At 38.6% G+C, this 21,963-nt stretch overlaps 3 protein-coding genes across 4 annotated transcripts; 1 reads left to right on the forward strand and 2 right to left on the reverse strand.

Annotated features, from left to right (window-relative positions):
* Positions 1–1,802: 1,802 nt before the first annotated feature.
* Positions 1,803–4,590, reverse strand: LOC114250080 (uncharacterized). The gene is made up of 2 exons (XM_089734784.1): positions 4,175–4,590; positions 1,803–4,104 (listed from the first exon to the last, which is right to left on the reverse strand). Exons 1-2 carry the CDS (start codon positions 4,187–4,189, stop codon positions 2,038–2,040), a joined length of 2,082 nt encoding a protein of 693 aa, XP_089590910.1. The 5' UTR covers positions 4,190–4,590; the 3' UTR covers positions 1,803–2,037.
* A 3,374-nt stretch (positions 4,591–7,964) lies between these two features.
* On the forward strand, positions 7,965–15,697 carry LOC114250091 (uncharacterized). Of its 2 annotated transcripts, none has more exons than XM_089734812.1 (5): positions 7,965–8,624; positions 9,326–9,504; positions 10,192–10,275; positions 11,071–11,276; positions 14,598–15,697. In XM_089734812.1, exons 1-5 carry the CDS (start codon positions 8,104–8,106, stop codon positions 14,736–14,738), a joined length of 1,131 nt encoding a protein of 376 aa, XP_089590938.1. In that variant the 5' UTR covers positions 7,965–8,103; the 3' UTR covers positions 14,739–15,697. The 2 variants fall into 2 exon arrangements, with proteins under 2 accessions (XP_089590938.1, XP_089590939.1); XM_089734813.1 differs by having other exon boundaries at positions 14,601–15,697.
* Positions 15,698–16,162: 465 nt separating this feature from the next.
* LOC149500922 (uncharacterized) lies at positions 16,163–21,754 on the reverse strand. The gene has a single exon (XM_089734811.1). It carries the CDS (start codon positions 20,662–20,664, stop codon positions 19,531–19,533), a length of 1,134 nt encoding a protein of 377 aa, XP_089590937.1. The 5' UTR covers positions 20,665–21,754; the 3' UTR covers positions 16,163–19,530.
* Between the last annotated feature and the right edge of the window lie 209 nt (positions 21,755–21,963).

The raw sequence follows: 21,963 nt of genomic DNA on the forward strand, positions 1-21,963 counted from the left end.
CACCCGCCTTGAGATGTAAGGTCTAAGGTCTCAGTATAGTTACAACGGCTGCCCCACCCTTCAAATCGAAACGCATTACTGCTTCACGGCAGATATAAGCGGGGTGGTGATACCCACCCGCGCGGTCTCACAAAAGGTTATACCACCAGTAATAACGCAAATTATAATTTTGCGGGTTTCATTTTTATTACACGATGTTATTCCTTCACCGTGGAAATCAATCGTGAACATTTGTCAAATACGTATTTCATTAAAAAAATTGGCTGGAGCCTACGGGATTCGAACATCGGTGCATCGCTTGATATGAATGCACTGGACGTCTTATCCTTTAGGTCACAACGACTACTAATTGAACTTTAATTAAGTTTACTCCATTTAGATAGCTGAAGAAGTTTTTACAATTACTCATTTTTAAGATAAGCGCAACCCTATTTAGTATCCACACGTCCGACAGGGCCATTCAAAAGTTAATTTACATAAAATACGAGTATGTGGAGAGGCCGGGTGTGTCCGCTGACACACGACTGCATATATGTACACGTGCGTCCCAAATAATACAACTTGACATGACGTGGCGTGCTCTACAATATCGCTTCTATACGACTTTCAATTATTTATTTGCCAGGGACTGATAGATACAAAGCTAGTCTCCAATATCTCATGCGAATTTCACGTGCGAATACCTCGTATGATTCAACGTCCTCGTCCTTCGATGAGCGAATTAACCCATAGACACAGCCCACTGAGTTTCCGGGTCGCGTTTCCGATTCGGTGGTAGATTCTGTGAAGTACTGCTCTTGCTGGGATTAGTGTTAGCAAATTATCTCATGCTGGAATAGCCTCTTAAGCTACTAGTGAATAGGTAGGTGAAAAAAATATTCAAAATGTTCTCAAAGCGATTCCCTTCAATCGATCGTAGAACTAGAAGACGTGTGAAAACCCTACGTGATGGAAAAATATTATAGTCACCACTTAATTCGGATTTCAAAAGAAAATTTAGAACGGCTACATCTATATATATAAATAAAATTGGAGTGTCTGTTTGTAATATTGAAATAGCTTCTTTTTACTACATGCGTATAAATATATATACGGTACATACACCAAAATAACATTTTTTATAATTTTTGTCTGTCTCTCTGTCTGTTTGTTCCGGCTAATCTCTGGAACGGCTGGACCGATTTTGACGGGACATTCACTGATAGGTAACTAATGATATAAGGAGTAACTTAAGCTACTTTTTTTAGACTAGCTTCGCCCCGCGGCTTCTCCCTCGGTACGACAATAACCGCGGGTAACATCGCGGGACTCAGCTATCAATAATAAAATTTAATGTTTCCGAAGCGAAGCGAGGGCGGGTCGCTAGTTAATTATAAAACGAATACATTTTTAATTTATTAGTGGTTAATTTAATTTCCTAACCCCATCTTATACAACAGTCATGCCATCCAGCTTGAGGGGTGGTAAGTAATTCTTTTGAGACTCCGACTATATGTTACACGGTAAGTAGCGGCGTTCCGCTCCGATATTTATTTTAACCTTTTAACAACAGATGAGCTGTGAGCTCGTTTGTCTTTCCACTAGTAAATCAGAAGACTCTCTAATGTAAGTGATAGCGTATGACGAGGATCTTTATCTGGTTCACTGCTGCCTATTATAATTAAAATACTATTTGCGTTTAAAAGTGCTTAGTTTCTTGATCCTATGTATTCTGTATATCTTAATGGTAAATTTGTATTAAATCTAATCTTAATGTTATCATTACCTTTTCCTATGGAATATCAAAAAGTAATACCAACACAAATACTTAAAAAGTTTATTTACAAAAATAAATAAAATAATCGTACGAACTAAGTATGTTAATAAATTAGTACTTAAATTAAATATTAGGCAATATTAATGAACGTGAGAATTAATGTATCGAATCAAGAAATGCAATATCTATGTGTATCGTTACGTCATTTCCGCTCACGTGTAACGATACAAGATATTAAATTTCCGTTCGTTTTCACTCGTATTGTATCACATGAGAAGTTGTTACCGGAATTTGTCCAAAGGTCTGTCAATAGGAGGCTGGAGGCCCAAGGGAATATGGTTGTGGAATTTCTGAGGATCCTCAGATCCATCAGCTCCTTCAGAGCTCCTTCCTTCAGCTTGGGGGACACCATAGTCTGCCGAAGGCTGATGCTGGAAGTTAAAATCTTGACCGTGTTGAGAAAAATCTTGATTGGACTGCCCGAAGTTCTGCTGAGGCACCCCGTACTCCTGTCCTATTTGGTGATTGTAGTTCTGTTCGTACTGCGCCTGATCGATTTGAGTCTGGATGTGGTTTTGAAGTTGGTGTTGGTAGTCATGGTACTGGTCTTCTCCCACGTGGTTCTCGAACACTTGGTGGCCTTGCTCTTGAGTAAACTGATGCTGGCCGTCTTGGGGGTACTGAGCGTTAGGCTGCTGTCCTTGATTGATATCGTGAGGCTGGGTCTGGACCGGATTCCAACCGTCGTGATCAGGCTGAGCTGGCTGGAAGCTCACTCCTGGTTGCACCGAATTAAAATTAAAACCGGGTTGTGCGTGTTGCAGCACACCTGGTTGCAGTGGTTGCACGTTCAGGTCAGTTTGACCCTGAACTCCGGGCTGTTGTTGAAAGTGTACATCTTGCTGCCCGTGGTGTAAGTGTACGTCAGTGTATCCAGGCTGCAAGTGTAGTTCCGGCTGCCCGGGATGTGCTGCTGGTTGTCCTTGTTGAAAGTGTACCTCGGGATGTGCATGCTGGAAGTGAATGTCATGTTGTTCTGGTTGGAAATGCACTTCTGGTTGGCCAGCGATGTTAAAATGTACTTCTTGCTGACCAGGATGCAGATGAATATCTGGATGATTTGGTTGCAGATGAATGTCTGGATGACCTGGTTGTAGATGAATGTGTGGTTGTCCAGGATTGAAGTGTAGCTCAGGTTGAGCTGGATGAACGTGTAGTCCAGGCTGACCTTGTAAATGTATAGCGGGCTGTGCGGTATGTAATTGAACTTCATGCTGTCCTGAGTGTAAATGAACTTCTTGCTGTCCGGGGTGTAAATGAACTTCTTGCTGTCCGGGGTGTAAATGAACTTCTTGCTGTCCGGGGTGTAAGTGAACTTCTTGTTGGCCTGTATGAACTTGGAAGTTCGGTTGAGGCAAACCTATTTGCGTCTGATGTAAAAATGTTTGATGCTCAATGGGAACTGCTGGTGCTTGAGGCTCTATTACTACTCCATCTTGGACTCCAGCTTGAGGTACGTAATGAAGATGGGGAGCTTGCGGACGGTCAAACAAAACTGGTCCGAGAGCCGCCTGGGGAGCTGTTGGTACAAGTGGAGCTTGATAATTATATGCATATCGGGGATAAGTGGCGAAAAATGAAGTTTGAACTGAATTACCAGGTCGAAGGATGTATGGGATTTGAGAATACGCGGGGCCAACAACTGGTGCTGGTTGAAGCTGTGCTGGAGCAGCTGGTAGCACTGGTCTAAAGTGAAAATGTTCCTGCGCAAAACTTGGAACTGCAGGAGCAACGGGGACTGAATGTGCATGAGGTATAGGTGCTGGTACTATTGGAGTAGGTTGGATCACCGTGGCCGGAGGTGGTGCTGGTATAGGTTGGGCTATAGTAGCTGTAGGGTGAGGTACTGGCAATAAAGGAGTAACAGGCACAGGAGCGGAATGCACTACCGGGACTATGGGTCTGGGCTCAACATGGTGATGATGGTGATGGAAGTGATGATCAGGTTTTGGTAGTAGCACTGTTTTGGAGTGATGAGGAAATCTAGCCGCATAATGAGGGTGAGCCACTGGCAGTTTATGGCCAATGTGCGGAAAACGAGGAATAGGTACTTTGACAGCTGTGACGGCTGCAGTAGGTGGGTATGAGACTACCAGCGGCTTCAGCACGGAATGCGTCACAACCGGAATATCATGTCCGAGCTTGTAAGGAGGAATAGCGGAAAGTATTCCACGTTTGTGATGCTTGGCCTTCGCTGCGATCCGCCCAATGATCTTCGCCTTGGTCGCCTTGATGTGGGCGACGTCACCCGTCGACACCCACGCGCACGCGCACAACACCAGCAAGATCTGAAATCCACGCACCATTTTAGTAAGACACAATCACTATATCACTCTCACTTCACTGTTCCGTACTTACAGGAGCGAGTCTCATGTCGACGGTGTCGGTCGGTTGGCGCGACTTCCACTCTGATACCGACTGCCACGAGGGACCGTCACCTATACTTATAACTTAGAATATAAGGCATTAGTATGTAGCCCGCGTAGGAGTTTCACTCGGGGTAGCCGGACGCCGCAAACTCCGTCCTCACACGCTAATGCTTTCGAGTGCTCCTAAATGTATGCATCCATATTGCTTCCGAATTTGGTCCGCGCTAATATAGGCTGTAAGACGAATGTAACAAGGACGCTATTCGTAAAACTAATCAATCGAAGTCTGGCTGCCGTCATTCCTGTAACCGTGGTGTGGCCGGGCATACTAAGCGTGGTTCGCACGTAATCGAGAGAAAATTGTACCACTAGTCAGGGCCGCAGTCAGAGCTTCACTTTTACTTTCATTAAAATTTACACGCATATTGTTTTATTAACAGCTAGGTTTTGTATACTAGTCGATCTGTTTAGTGTAAGCGTTCACTAGAGTACATTTCAGGATTTCCTTCTTGATACTGAGTCTGACCTAGGGCTGTCCTACCCCTCATACTAGTGTGCGTGATTAGCTTCTAGAACTAAACAAGGAATTGGTTACCCGTTGCTGTAGGTTAGCAAAATATTCTGCTAGTAGTACTAAGACATAGGTAAAATAGATGAGTCTAGGTACCAATTTTTGTAACTACCTAACTATATTTTAACAGATGTTAACGTCTTATTGCGTAGATTTCTGAATGAGCTAACGGCTCACCTAGCGTTAAGTGACATCGGAGACCATTTATATATGGCACCACCACGCAACATAGTTCTTGGTTATACATAGGTCTTAGTTTCAATTGTAAAGTAAATTGGCTTCCCACCAGTAAAACCAAAATGATTGATTCGCAGCAGAAATAAGCAGTGGCCTAATTGTGCTGGCTTACAATTACAACATACAAATATATTTTTGTAATTCATTTTTATTACCTTCATCTTAGTGCGAGTTATTCATGAGATAGGTTAAGTAAGTATTGTATTAGAAAAACTGATACTTGCAAAGGCGTCTCCAACCAATGTAGCGTCCATGTATTTATATTATAACGTATAGGTAATGTATGTTGAAGCAAAAGTCACTATTAAAGGAACCGCTTGTAGAGCGTCTTGCTGGGCTCTAACTCGGTACATATTATTAGAGCTCGGGAAGCCATACAAAGTTGATGCAAGCTGGAACTCTTTTTACGTTGGCTTTAGGGACGCAGGTTCATTGATAATGTCGAGGGTGGTGCCCCCTAACACTGCCGCGCCCACATCCTGCACCATAGGTAAAGTCGCCGAGTACTCGCATCACCCGACACGAGTACCTACGGGACATCTTTTTATTTAATTTATATCCTTAACTTTTTTTTTATTTCTTAGATGAGTGGACGAGCTCACAGCCCACCTGGTGTTAAGTGTTTACTGGAGCCCATAGTCATCCACAACGTTAATGGGCCACCCAACTTTTTTTTTATTGCTTTGATGGGTGGACGAGCTCACAGCCCACCCGGTGTTAAGTGGTTACTGGAACCCATAGACATCTACAACGTAAATGCGCCACTCACCTTGAGATATAAATTCTAAGGTCTCAAGTATACTTACAACGGCTGCCCCACCCTTCAAACCGAAACGCTTTACTGCTTTACGGTAGAAATAGGCAGGGTAGTGGCACCCACCCGCGCGGAATCACAAACGGTCCTACCACCAGTAAAAACCTACAAATTCACATCATCTTAAAAGCGATCGCATCGAAACAGAAAAAGTAGATATATATGTATACTGTCCTAACGCAGGGCCTCTCTGACTCCGCTTCTGTTCAGAAGGACATTACAATGTGTATCACGTGTATCTATTACCAAATCGTCAGCGATCACTTTCGTGGGCTCTCACCTGGCGGGGTGTCGCCCGCCGGCCCTTGCGTAACTCTCATAACTCACACGAACTAGGTGAATCGGCGATTCTTGGCTAACAGATCAACGGTACACATTCGCAGCCCACCATAATGACACACGATTACGAAACTTAAGTGTAACGACACACTTAAATAACTTACGTACTGTAATTGAAAACAACATAAATGAACTATTTAATGGTTCGTATTATTTTGATCGTATTATATTGATTTATTCAAAAGTAACATGCCAACAAATATCAAAACAAAAGTCATGATGCAATGCCTCCTACCTTGTCTAACCTATGCATGTCAAACTTGGAAATTTACATGTAAATTAAAAAGCAAAATTACTAGCTGCCAACGCGGAATAGAACGAAGTATGCTCAATATAAAAAAGATGCAAAAAATTCGTCACACAAAAATTAGAGAAGCCACCAAAGCGACGGATGCTCTAATCTACGCTAAGAAACTAAAATGGAAGTGGGCTGGGCACGTAGCGAGGCTAAAGGATGAGAGATGGACCAACAGGGTAACAACGTGGAAGGGTCCAATAGGCAAACGCCGGAAAGGCAGACCCCACATGAGATGGTCAGACGAGCTGATAAAAATAGCTGGTACCCGCTGGCCACAAATAGCCCAAGATAAAGATACATGGTATTCTTTAGAGGAGGCCTTCACCTTCATTTGAGGAGGGTTCATGTAAACAAACTTTTATATTTACACACTATAAACTTTTTAAAAAAAAAAAAGCACTATCTATATTTATATTTTTTTAAACTAGGGGAGGGAGGGAAGGGGGATGAGAGGAGGAAGAAGAAAGGGGCAAACAAGTGTAAACAGCATCACTATTATTTTTTCTTCTTTCTTTTTTTTTCTTTTTTTTTTTTTTTTTTTTTTTTTTTCTTTTTTTTTTCTTTTTTCTTTTCTTCTTTATAATTTCTTCTTCATACTTGAAACGTGTATGTAACCTATTATTTGCATGAAATAAAAGGCTTATTATTATTATTTTGATCGAAATATTTTTTTTAGTTCTTATCAAGGCGGTCCGGCTCCACCGCCCACCTGATATTAAGTGATTACTGAAGCGGAAGCGGCCTAAAATCAGCTCTATTTCTATTATTCTTTTTCTTCGTGGCGGTTAGCAACAACACAAGCTTCAGATGCACAAAATTTGGTGGTTAGTCAATCAAGTTAGACGTGACGGAAACTGTGCTCATGTTTTAAACAGTTCAGCTATGGAACAAGATATGGGTATTTTCAAATGATGTCCAAACTTATGTGCTTTTTAAATTAACTTGTTGGTCTATTAGTAGGTATGAAAGAATTAAATAACATAACGTGAATCGACTGTCACGCGACAATATGGATGCGTATCGTGTCAGCTATACGGGTAGATAAATCTTTCCATGTGCTTGCATTTATTAATTTAAAAGAAACAAAAACACAAAACAAGAAATTTGTGTTCGTTCTTCGACAGACATTTATAAATAGGCAAAGATATATTTTGTCTTCTCTTTGTCAATATAGTTTGGTATTCTTTTTAGTAGAGGAGATTTATGACGAGTGTTTTAATTTAATGGAAATAGTCATGTTTTCTTCACTACTAAAATAATAGAGTAAATTTTATATTAAATCTAAATTCGGTGGTACTTGTCAGTAATTATTCGATGTAATGAAAAGTAATAATGAAATTAAGGATTTCGATTATGTACTGGGCGAACGCTAGATAAAATAAAACGACGTTCAATCTGCTCGACTATCACTATACTTAATAACTCCATGACTGTCACATAGTTGTTAGGTTCCATAATATCTTAAGCATAAAACATAACATTGTCTCTGTCTAATGTGCGAGAGCACCGTATACAGGGAATGAGCGTACGGAACAGCTGTTTTTGTTTTGTTTTCTAGAATGAGTTTGATAACATTTTATTGATTTTTCACGTTTTGACAAAAATGGTTGACATAAATGTTTTTAATAGCGATTTTTAAATGATTTACACGGTTAAATAATGGAAGGTATTAATGAGAAAACGTGTAGAATATGTTTTCAAACCAAAGAAGAAGTATTTCCTTTGTTCGAAAAGCAAGCTGGAAGCGATGTTTCACATTACGAAAGACTTGTAAAAAAGACGAAATTACAGATTGAAGTAGATGATATTGGTCCTACTTCTATTTGTTCCGAGTGCCTCACCGAACTCGACACAACAGTGACTTTCTTGGAAAAATGCGAGCGTTCTAATCGAGTGCTAGCAGCTACTTATGTGAGAGGATTCAATGATTACTCTAACTTCAGATTTGAGACTACTGGAGTGGAATATATTGAATACAGGGTAGTTGAGACTCCGGAGGAATCAAGTACACCGAGAGGTGAAGAGCAAAGCGAAGAACCAGTCCGAGGACTTCGTAGACACGTATCAAGTTGTTCCCAATGCGGTTCCAAACGGCGTTGTCGTCACAGAGCCCAGTCTTCTCACACATGCCAGTTTTGCTCTAAAGTATTTACTAGAAAATTCAATTTCCTGTTACATGTGTGAGTAATATAACTTTGTTGTCATTGTTTTATTAACATTGTTGTTGTTGTTGTTGTTGTTTTGGTTATTACTTGTTTTGGGTTTCCTGAACTATTTAAATTTAAGGACTTGCAGGTGTTGAACTCATCACATCACAGTGATCAGGTTGTGTCTGTGCCCACATTATTATATAACACTAGCTGTACTCACCTGCTTTGCTGGGCATTTAAAATTAACATTATTATTTATTGTCATTATTATTAGGGAGTCCAACACTCATATAAATATTAGCCCATCCATTAAGTACATGTATTTTCTACATGGAAACAAAGTTTCAAGTCAATCGGATGCATGGTTCAGTATTATAACCACTATAGACTTATATATTAGTATAGATTACTAACTTTTAATTATGTTTACTAAGAAAGAAATTAAAAAACAATCCAAAATTACTTACATTGATAATTTAACCTAACATATGCTACCTATACAAAAGAAAAATCAATATATTATCATATACATTTTTATCATAGTGTATGTTTTTAATTTAATTTCATTAATTTAAAACTATACTTTTTTGTTTAACGCAGAACATTTGGTATAAAATATTAACTTTCAATATGTCTAGTATCTACATTTCACTATATTTACATTATCAGTGGTGAGGATAAGATAAAAGAGATCTACTATAGTAAGCAATTATAGTGCATGTGAATTTCAGCAAACGTCACTTAGGACAGCGTGATTGGACATGCCCGGGCTGTGGTGCATTACAATTGACACGTTGGCATGCTGAGCGACACTGCAAGCCCAAGACACGACACGTGTGCTCTGTTTTGGGCTGCGGTAAGATGTTCACAACGAAGACGAATCTCAACATTCATGTACGGACACACAATGGTGAGCTATGAAAAGACATTTATATAATTAAAATACAGGTCACTTATCGATTTCTCAATATGACGCTCTTTCTTCTTCTTCTCTGTCGTTTCCTCATTACTGAGGGTCGTGACCACCTTGGTCCAGTTTTTGCACCAGCTTCCTCCAATGCTGCCTGCATTCGGCCTGCTTAATGGCGCCCGGGACGCTGGTGTTTGTGGCTTCCCTGATAATGTCCGTCCACCTGGTTGGCAATCTTCCTCGACTTCTCTTTCCTTCCACGTGACCTACAACTATTAATTTTTCCAAGTTCTCAGGATTTTGTCGGGCCACGTGTCCGAAGTACTTGAGGAGACGCTGCATACAAATTGCAGATAGACGGGTCTTGACGTTTAGCTCCTCGAGAATATATATATGAGAATATAAGAATATATAAAATATGACGCTCAAATAATGATAATAATGGTCTTTCTGGAAATAACATCATTATTAATTCAGCAACTATTCTCACTAAATTAGATGAGAATAGATTTAGTGCAATCATAGGCGAAATAATAAATATTTGTGTACATTAGGTTTGACTAGGACTGGACTAGAGCTTGAAGAGGCTGGTTGTATAATTTGGTAAATAATGGTGCTTGTAGTTTGTTCCTACCCTCACGAAAAATAGAGCCAAGCTGTCGTGCTGAAGGTTGTTTTTGTTTGCAGGCGAACGCCCCTTTGAGTGCAGCCACTGCAAAAAGACATTCACAAGCAAGAATACTTTAAAGGATCACATTAGGATTCACACGGGTTAGTAGGAAGTTGTAACGGACACATTAAACATGTAAACTCATTAGAAGATTGCATACAGCATCTGTGCTGAGTGGGGCTGTCGTTGAGCTTGAGAGAGTTGCACTTGTTTTTAATCCACAACGGGACTTTTTCATATTCTGTCATATAGAAATAAAATTATATAAATTGATTTGAAGATTTTGGAGCCGTCATGGCCGACAGAATGAGTCTCCCGGTGCAAACTTGTATTATTAAAAATTAAACTTTAGAACTCGTGTCTCAAGATGGATGGCGGCATGTACGCTGTAGATGTCAATGGGCTCGGAAAACCACTTAAAACTTCGCTTATTTTATTAGACGAGCTCACAGCCTACTAGGTGTTAAGTGGTTACTGAATTCCATAGACATCTACAACGTAAATGCGCCACCCACCTTGAGATATTAGTTCAAATTCAACTTCAAACCTAAACGCATTACTGCTTCACGTCAGAAATAGTCAGGGCGGTAGTACCTACCCGTGTCGACTCACAAGAGGTCCTACCACCACAAAACTAGATGGGCCATGAGCTCGTTCACCCATGTAAGCAATAAATAAATAAAAAGGTAATAACCATATTACATTATTGTATGTAACTTAACAACATGCACACACACACTAATGCATGACACAAACGAATTTATTTGATCATGATCATCAGTCCACACATGTCTGCTGTTGGGCAAAGGATATTCCAAATTTATTTTCTGAAGACCCCTAATTATATTTTCAAGTCTGTCATCAGACTCACTGTCCTGCCCTTCCTGACCTTCCAGGAGAGAAACCGTACATGTGTCCCGTGTGCGGCCAGCAGTTCGCTACCAACAAGCTGTCGAGCCACATGTGGCGGCACCGCAGGCCCGGGCTCCGGCCCCGCGCTCCCCGGGCGCCGCCCCCCGCGCCCGTCGCCTGCCTGTACTGCGGCGCCAAGTACCACCATCGTCAGTCGCTCAACAAGCACATAAAGAAGCAACATCAACAGGTGAGCGGCGACGAATATTGCGCAATATTGGGAATTGGGCAATGTTATTGATTGTTTAGGGGTAATATTGAAGATTTGGTAATGACTGACAAAAGTTTGAGCTAGTTAATTTTTATTGCACCATATTTTTTCATTGCGTCGTATAGGGTCAGTGTTACGCAAAATTTATTAGTCTGGTTCGTCTAGACAAGGAGTACAGGACTTTTTGGCGGGAACGCGAGGAGTGAAGTTGTGTGACTTGTTTTATTTTGTCTATTTAGTGTTTCTTCAGGTTTAAATGTGTAATCCTCCCTCCGCGCGTCGTTTTCCGCATTACTGAGGGTCGAGACTCCCCCGCTGCATCAGTTTCTCCCGTACGATTTCCCTCCATCTGCTGCGATCCTTTGCTTCATGAAGGGCATTGTGGAAATTGATGCTTAGAGAAGATCGTATTTGGTCCGACCACCTCGTGGGACTGCGTCCTCTGGGACGTTTGCCATGTACCTTTCCTGTCACCATCAGCTGTTCAAGATTGTGACCCTCTTTACGAGCAATATGTCCGAAGAATTCCAGCACCCTACGAGAGAATATAGTGGAAAGTCTGGCTTTGATATGAAGCTCTCTCAGAATAGACACGTTGGTGCGAAAGGCGGTCTATGGAATCTGTAGCATTTTTCACCAACACCACATTTCAAAGACGTCTATTCGGTCTCTGTCGGCCTTCTTCATTGTCCAGGTCTTCGCGCCATAACTGAATATGGAGAAAACTAGCGAACTCACCAATTTGGTTTTAGTTTTTCGCGTGATGTTACGGTCTCTCCATATCTTATGCAGCTGGGACATTGCATTTTTGGCCATCCCTATACGTCTCCTTATCTCTTTTTCGCATGGTCCTGTGTTATTAATGTTAGACCCTAGGTAGACGAAGTCGCTCACGACGTCAAGGTTCAGCGTTCCCGTTAGTTCAAGGCTGTTGGTTCGATCCACAATCATCACTTTGGTTTTGCTGTGATTGACTTTTAGACCCAACAGCAAACTGATGTTCTCAATCCGAGCAAGGAGGTTCACCATCTCGATTTCACTTGTAGCAAGAAGTGTGGTGTCATCTGCGTAGCGGAGGTTGGTTATTTTAGTGCCACCTATTGTGACTCCGCCCTCCCAATCTTCACCCGCCTGATTATGTAATCTCCATAAGCGTTATAGAGAATAGGGGACAAGATACATCCCTGTCTTACCCCTTTACCGAAACCAAAAAGCTCTGATGTGCAGTTCTCGACCTTTACCATTCCTTGATTGTCCAGGTATAGAGAGCGGATGAGGGCAACGAGGTGTAGAGGTACTCCCAGTTCACTAAGTATCTTCCATAGGTCCGACCACACAACACAGTCAAAGGCTTTACTGAAGTCGATAAAGCAAAAGATGGTGGGTGTGTTGAACTCGTAGGCCTTTTCGATCAATTGGCGAATATTAAGAATTTGCTCACGGGTTCCTTTGCCCTTTACAAAACCCGCCTGCTCCTGTGGTATTTGCCAGTTCAGATAGTATCGAATCCTGTTATTGATGATATGTAACATCACTTTGCTGGCATGTGATATCAGTGCAAGGGTTCTATAATTATCGCACTTAGAAGTGGATCCCTTTTTGTGAAGAGGTAATATGATCGACTTAGTCCAGTCTGAAGGCTATCTTCCAGTTCGCCAGATGTTGTCGCAAATTCTGTGTAGGACTTTTACGGCTTTAGGACCCATGACTTTTATTATTTCCGATGTAACACGATCTGGACCAGGGGCTTTCCTGTATCTAAGCGTGTCTATAGCAGCATATAGTGATCTCTGATTCAAGGATGGGTGGTTCTAGCGTTAACTCGCACCAATTTGTTGTATCTTGTGGTGAGTTGCATTTATGTGAGATTCTATAAAGATTATCGCAGTAGCTGCGCCATCTCCTCGTCACTGCCTCTAAGTCTTGCAAAGGCGTACCATCTTCATCTTCTATCAGCCATGATCTAGGTTTGAACTGTTTTGTCAGCAGCTTTAACTTTTTGAAGAGGTCCGAGATTTGCGATCTGAACGCATGCTCCTCTACTTCTTCACAGATGCGCTCAACAAAGTTGTTTTTATCGTGCCGACATTGTCTTTGGATCATTCTAGAAAGCTCCGAGTACTTTACTCTGTCTGCTGGATCTGATAACCCACGGCTTCTAAGCTCCTTCCTATCCTGTATGAGTTTCAAGGTCTTATCTGACATCCAGGTCTGTTTAGGGTAGGGTGTAAAAGGGTGCTTGTTGCTAACCTTTTCGAATGTCTCGTTGATCTGGTCCTTTAGGTGTCTCCACTGTTCGTCCGAGTCCGCGTTTGCTAATGGAGAAATTTGAACAATCGCTGCGTCAAGTGCACATTGGAACTGCTTTTGTTCTGCGGGCGTTAACGTACACATAGGCTCGAGGCAATTTTTCTTTATTGCTTTGAGGCGCAGGCGCAAGTTTGCCCGACCATAGATCCATAATCAGCTCCCGGGAAGGTTTTCACGTTGGTTATTGATGATTTCCAGCGACTACTAATCAGTATTTTTACTGGTGGTAAGACCACTTGTAAGTCCGCACGGGTAGGTACCACCACCCCGCCTATTTCTACCGTGAAGCAGTAATGCGTTTCGGTTTGAAAGGTGGGGTAGCCGTTGTAACTATACTGAGACCTTAGAACTTATATCTCAAGGTGGGTGGCGCATTTACATTGTAGATGTCTGTGGGCTCCAGTAACCACTTAACACTAGGTGGGCTGTGAGCTCGTCTACCCATCAATCAATCTGGTTACGGCAGCGGTCGCCCCAATCACGATGTTCGACCAGCCCATACCGTGGGCCCGAAGGTCAAATATTTAGGCGTCACCCTCGACAGAAGGATGACATTTCGCCCTCATATTAAGACGGTACGCGACCGTGCCGCCTTCATTCTAGGACGTCTCTACCCGTTGATATGCAGGCGAAGTAAAATGTCTCTTAGAAATAAGGTGACACTTATTATCATTTTTCATAAAAATAAGAATATAAATTAAAATAGGACATGACTTAAAGGTCTTAGTAACCAGGTCATAAAATCCCTAAAAAAAACAAGGGGCACAAGCGCTGACTGAACTCGAAAACATTGTGCAGTTCGTGTTAATGTGCAATATCGTTTCGATTGCTTAGATTCAGAGCGCCTTTCAATCTTATTGTACATTAAACAAAATATATTTTTCTTATAATACATAAGTTTCTGCTGGAGCCACCTCAACGATGCTGCGGCAGTGCGAGCTAGCTACTTTGTTGTCCCTACGTATTAAATTTCTGACAAATATATTCCAGAAGCCAGCGACACAATCCGAGGCAACATCGTCGTCACACGCGGACCGGGACGCCGCCGGGGGCGAAGGGGCGGGGGCTGGGGCGAGCTGTAGCCGCGCACACTCGGGGCTGTCCGTTTGTGCAGCCGCCGCTGAAAACTGATCTTGTCAATAGCCTGAGTCACTGGGATGTGCGAGTCGGGGGCACCACGCGAGGGGCACGTGCTTGTGGCTACTATTTGAACGGCATAGCGATTGTCAGGTTTATATATTTAAAAACAATACGAAGTAGCTTCGATAAAATATACATAAATAACACACAAACAGCAAATTTGTGTTTAAACACCAAATCTATATATATAAAAATGAAACCCGTTTTCCGTTGTCACGACATAACATGAAAACGGCTTGACCGATTTGGCTTAATTTTTTTTTGTAGTTTTCTAATACTCTGTACAAGGTTCTTACGGAAACAAACATTAAGAAAATCTCTCAGAAATATTGAAAAATATACATTTAATTTTGCATATTTATTTGTGAACTATTCCACGCGGACGAAGTCGTGGGCAAAAGCTAGTTTATTATTAAAAAAAAGAACATAATATTCCTAAATAACCTAAAAGTACATGTTATTATCCGCAACATGCTTCGTCAAAAAGTACAATACTTACTTTCAGCAACAAGCGTCGTTAGTGTTTAAATGTATGAAATGTACAGAACTTAATTAATCAAAGCATATATTAAAATCGCTTTTACCGAAGCTTTAAAATTTGAACATCTTGGTTTCCCGTCGTCCCCGGACTACCAGGTGGCATGTTGGCCCCGGGGAGCACTGGGGAGGCGGTGCAGCCCAGAGACGACTGGATGCGCGTGCCGCGTACATCCTGCCTGGGCGGTAAGTGTTCGCTGCCAACAAGAGCGCACATTGTACAGGTGTACTATAGCTCCCACATATTTTGTTACCAACTCATTTTATGAATTCAGAATCTTCTAAAATAACAAAATATATGCAATTTGGTCTGCCGCCGTTACACGTTCGGCAACTCACATTTTACAATATAATATATAGAAGGCTATCTCTTTTATAGGAATAGCCAAAATCTTAGTTAAATAATACAAAAAGATATATATCGGAAGCAACTGTCCCTCACGCGGCCCCCGCCTCGTGGTGACTCGAGGAGTCGCCAGCAACAATTGCTAAAAGTGATTCTTCTAATGGCTCGGCGTTCACACCTCCACGCAGCGAGAACAGACGCACAAGTGTGTACACGAGTGTCTGCGAGTGTAGACCAGACGAGTTGCGACTGCTCGGAACTAGATGGCGCCGGCGTCGCTCCGCGGCACAGGGGTCCGGCGCGTGCGGCCCGCGACACCATATTTAATATAATAATATATGTGTTGTATTTTATGGATCTCATATAAAAAGCCAAATTAAAACAAATTACCAAAGAATTTGTATAAAATTAAACATGCTTTATTTGTATGGCGTGTAATATTTGTAAAATATATATATATATATATAAGATTATTAGGTATGTTGTTTTATTTATATGTATTATATGTTTATTAAAATAAAACTTCAATGTGTTGCTTGTTATTTCGGACAAAGAAACGACATTTAAAGTTTATTTATAATCTAGTTAGAAATTATTTTTCATAAAATTTTATACAATGACATAATATTTATCTGTCAAGGCTTCTCCACTTTACAGCACATGCGCGGACGTTCCGGCACATGTCGACAGCGCATGCGTGACATAATTAAAATTAAAGAAAGGAATAACTTTCTTTACATCTCCCCTCTTAAAGTAGAAAATTCACACAGAATTTTCTTTAAATTAATTCTTTTTCAATTTCCTCATCTTCATTTTCTTCTTTTACGACAGGAACTGGAATAAGTTTTGTGATATGAAATAGGTTTGATTCTGTTTTTTTATGACCTGTATCTATTCTATATATTGACTTTGAAATTTTGTTTATAATTTTAAAAGGTCCGATTTTCAGTTCATCCAATTTTTTTCTGTTAAGCTTGTTTCCATTTTCCACATACACCATATCTCCTACATTAAATTCATAGTATTTCCGATTTTTGTCGAATAGTGTTTTATTATAGTCATGAGATTTTATTATATTCTCAAGTGCGATTTTTCGGTCATTAATCCAATCATTATTGGATTTTCCTTGCTTTAATTCATTTGGTACGACAGTAACATCCGTTCCATATAAAAGATAACTTGGTGGATAGCCAGTGACTGAGTGATTAGTATCATTATATTTATTTGCACATTCCTTAGCTATTGTGGTCCAAGCTCTTTTTTTTTTATTTTCATTTATTGTACATCTGATCTTATTTATTTATGTCTGATTTAGCCTTTCGTTCAGGCCATTAGAGAATGGTGCATTTACGGCTGTAAAGACTAACGTTATTTGTTTATCTTTTAGGAATTCCTTAAATTCTTTTGAATTAATTCCGGGGTATTGGTCCGTGAGAAGTATTCCAATATCTTCAGTTTCTGTTATATTTGTAATTAGTTTAATAAAATCATTAGCGTTCTGGGTTTTTGAAGTTAATATGAAAGCATATCTTGTAAAGTGATCCACTAACAGGTGTAGATATTTCTTTGACGATCTTGAGCTTCCAAAACCTCCAATGGTGTCTATAGAGATTATTTCAAATGGCTTTTTAGCTGGGCCTAGATGAGACATAAAACCAAATTTATCATGACTTCTTGATTTATTTTTAATACAAGTTTCACAGCTTCTACTAACTTTCTTAATATTGTTCATCAAATTTTTGGCCGTATAGTGTGGACTTATTGTCTTCTGCATTTGACCTATTCCGATGTGGCAGAAGTTTTTATGTACTTCTTTTAGGAGTTTGATACTAAATTCTTCTGAAATAATAATTTTTTCTCTTTTTCTGACCTTTCTTAAGTATACTTTTTTTTTTTCAATTAATTTATTTTTATTTCTTTGTATATCTTCATTTTTATTTTGATCTATTAAAATATCTTGTAATTTAACCAAGTTCACAACTTTTAACAGTTCATCTGTATTTTTGTCCGATTCTAATACTGGATTCCTGCTCAGACAATCTGCTTCCAAGTTTTTCTTTCCTGGAGCATATTTTATTTGAAACTCATATTGCGATATATAATATGTTAAATCCCCTAACTCTTCGTCTGTTCTAGATTTCAAATTCATGTTTTCTAGTGGTTTGTGGTCTGAATAAACTGTGAATGATTTACCTATCAACCAGTATTGCCAGTATCTCACAGCTTCTTTGATAGCAAAGCATTCCAAGTATATTGCTTTTTTTTTCTTTTGAGATTCATTAAGCTTTTTAGAAAAATAAGCCACTGGTTTTTCTGTTCCATCAGTCTGTCTTTGTTTCAATATAGCTCCAATGCCTTCTAAAGAAGCGTCTGTATATATAATTATTGGTAAATATGGATCAAAAATTTCAAGAATTGGTTGGGAGCATAGCAAGGTTTTTACAGTCTCAAATGCTTCTTGGCATTTATCAGACCAAATGAATTTTTGTTTTTTTTTTAGTAAATTATGTAACGGGTCTAATATTTTTGCACGGTTTGGTATAAACCCATGGTAAAAGTTAATTTTTCCTAAAAATTGTCTAATATTTTTCTGTGTTCTTGGAACAGGAAAATCCTTTATTGAAATCAAATTATCATTTACTGGTTTAATGCAATTTTTTTGAATTATATGACCCAAGTATTTTACTGAATCAGAAGCAAATGTGCATTTAGTAAATTTTAACCTGAAACCTTCTGTTTTGATTGCTTCAAAAAGTTGTGTAAGATGGTTAATGTGATCAGAAAAGGTTTTTGAAAATATAAGAATATCATCGATAAAATTAACTGTAAAATCCGTCAATTTATACTTTCTAAGTATATTATGAAGTATTCTTTGAAAAATGGCTGGAGACGTTTTTAATCCGAATGGTAAACAAGTCCACTGATAATGCCCATCTTGGGTTACGAATCCTGTCTTATTTTTGTCTTCAATTCGTAGAGGGATCGACCAAAATGCAGAATTAATGTCTAGCGTTGAAAAAAAATTGCAATTCCTGGTCTTTAAAATTAGATCTTCAATTAAGGGAAATGGTTGAGCTTGAGGTACTACTATTTTATTTAACTCTCTAAAATCTATACATAACCTAGATCTTTTATTTTCTTCTTTTTTAAATGCTAATGTTACAGGTGCAGCGAAAGGACTGTAGGATTCTTCTATCAGCTTATTATCTAGTAATTTTGCTATTTGTGTTTCTATCTCTTTTTTATCTTCTATAGTGCACCTGTAGGGCCTCTTGCTACAATATCTATCCATTACTAAGTCGATTCTCGCTTCATACCCGTTAACAGTACCAACATCGTATTTATCTTTCGCAAAAACTGATTTATATTTATCAACCAGTGTATTTATTTCCGATCTTTGATATCGATCAAGATGATTTAATTTAATTTTAAAATTTTCTTCTTTTACATGTTCATTAAAATTTATTTTGTGTTCTTTTGTCGAATTATTGCTATCTTTATTATTTATTTCAATGTTTGCCTTTTCATGAGTTGTATTTTCTTCTGTTTTATTATTTAGGTAAAATTTCTGTGTTATTTGTAGATCTTCATTTTGTATTAGTTTAAAATCTTTTATTAAGTCTAATCCAATCAGAAAATCATATTTGAAGTTTGGTTCATCAATTATGTATACATCAGCATTTTTTTCCAATTCAAAGATTTTTATTTTTAAGGTTGTCAAACCACTTGTTTTTTTAACACCATTAATTGTTACTAAATCTGCTTCATTCAAACTGTTTCCTTTTCCTTTTAACTTTAGTATTTTTGAATTAATTAGAGAAACATTTGAACCAGAATCATAAACCCCATATATTTCTAGTTTATCATTCAATAGTAGTTTGACATTAATTAATGGTGTTACTATTCGTTTTTTTGATTAGTTTCGTTTAACTCTGCTTCTATCACCGAATTGTTTACATGCTTAATGAAATTTTTCTTTAGTTTTTCATCTTCCTTGGCTCTAAACCAACACGTGGACTCAGGGTGATAACGAGAACCTTTATTCAACTTTTCACAAATCTTGCATACATATTTTTCTTCATTTCTATTATTAGTTCTCATATTTTCATTTTTCATTATAGGCATATAGCTTTTTTTATTTACCAAATGTTCATACTTACTCACTTCATTAAACAAATCCACTGTATCTTTTAATGTTTCTCTATTAATCCTATTTAGTATGAATTCTGGTAAACCAGCTGCTACTAGATCCACTAGTGTATCTGTGTCAATTGTTCTTCTCATATCCAATAACAGTTTTTCTTTTCTCATGGCGTAATCCAATAATGAACCATCCTTATATTTAAAGAATAGTGCGTATCTAACTGGGTTCCAGCCTTTGTTTGCAAAAGATTCACAGAATTTGTTTTTCCAAGTTGACCATTCCGAATTCATTGTCAATTTTATTACCATTGAACTATACCAGTCCACACAAGCCTTATCCATAAACAATCTAAGTATTTCAATTTTCTTTTCATCCTCTGTTACATCAAAGCGTTTACATTCACTCTCAAAAATATCAATCCATTGGTTAGCATTAGAATGTTTACTTGTAAATTTTTCAATTACAAACTTTTCTGCAATTTTTGTCAAGTTTTGTTCTTTAACTTCCTGTGTATTTTGTACAAATTTCTCAAACAATTTTTCCAGCGTACCGGTTTCTGTTTGATATGCAACAGAATTTTTTTCTTGGTTTATTTCTTCTAAATATTGATTCTCAAATTGTAAATTATCGTCTTCATCTATGTATATTTTATTGAGTTCATCTGTCATTGTAATCCAAACCCTTCTGACCTGGTATCGTTTTTTCAAACTATTTTTCACCTTATTGTAAGCGGCTGTTTTCAATATTTCCTTATGATAACTAATTGCTTGTAGCTCTTCAGGTATTGAATAGACTTTATTATCACTTGTGGTTATTGAGGTAAGCGAAAGAATATTTGATTTTCCATCACTTCCAGGCAATAGTGTAAATTCAAAACGTAGTTTATCCATCTTTGATTATAGTTTATAAACAAAAATGTCGTTTTATAAGATTATTAGGTATGTTGTTTTATTTATATGTATTATATGTTTATTAAAATAAAACTTCAATGTGTTGCTTGTTATTTCGGACAAAGAAACGACATTTAAAGTTTATTTATAATCTAGTTAGAAATTATTTTTCATAAAATTTTATACAATGACATAATATTTATCTGTCAAGGCTTCTCCACTTTACAGCACATGCGCGGACGTTCCGGCACATGTCGACAGCGCATGCGTGACATAATTAAAATTAAAGAAAGGAATAACTTTCTTTACATATATATAATAGTTTAACTATAAATTATATTTCTTGTACTGTTTCAATGATAGATTAGACTACACTCAATACAAAAGAATGTATTGTAACTTTAGCACTGTAACAAAGTGAGCTATTGAATTTGAATTTGAATTATAGTTACTGGTGATGACACGAAGATGGGTTTGTTAATTGGAATATATTACATGCGGCGGAAATTAAAAGCAATTTGAACATAACATAATTGTCTTATGTTTAAATATATTTCGCACCTTTACAATTATAGAGACCCAACCCAAAAAATGTTTTTTCTTGGAATACAACGAATAAAGTTTTCAAACTGGAAGGGACCGATGGATAAGATTGTCCCTTTTAAGCTATTTTTGGTCATTTTATTGTTAAGAGTCGCTGAAAGGTCCACTTTTGAATTAAAGTCTAAATCTCTTACTGGTGGTAGGACCTCTTGTGAGTTCACGCGGGTAGGTACCACCACCCAACCTATTTCTGCCGTGGAGCAGTAATGCGTTTCGGTTTGAAGGGTGGGGCAGCCGTTGTAACTATACTTGAGATCTTAGAACTTATATCTCAAGGTGGGTGGCGCATTTACGTCGTAGATATCTATGGGCTCCAGTAACCACTTAACACCAGGTGGACTGTGAGCTCGTCCACACATCTAAGCAATAAAAAAAATCCTAAAATTTCGAAATGGGTCTCTATAATTCTAAAGATGCGATTTATTTAGATGGTAAATTGTAAAGATTACTTGTATTTATGTATGTATGTACGTAGTAAAAACATGTAAACATGGACTATCTTTTTATTCGTAATTAAAATAAACGAGCTGTTTCAAACGTTAGCCGAGTCTCCGTCAGCCGACCGGTGTGGGACCACACACCCCGCGGCTGAAGAAAGAAATACAAACCCTGTTGTCCTTTGACGGTGCAGTAACTAATGACAAATCGTCTTCTCGCATTAAAACTGTATAATCTTAAAACTTACTAATTTTACAG

Source organism: Bombyx mandarina, chromosome 18 (genome assembly GCF_030267445.1).
Source record: "Bombyx mandarina strain Sakado chromosome 18, ASM3026744v2".
NCBI lineage: Eukaryota > Metazoa > Arthropoda > Insecta > Lepidoptera > Bombycidae > Bombyx > Bombyx mandarina.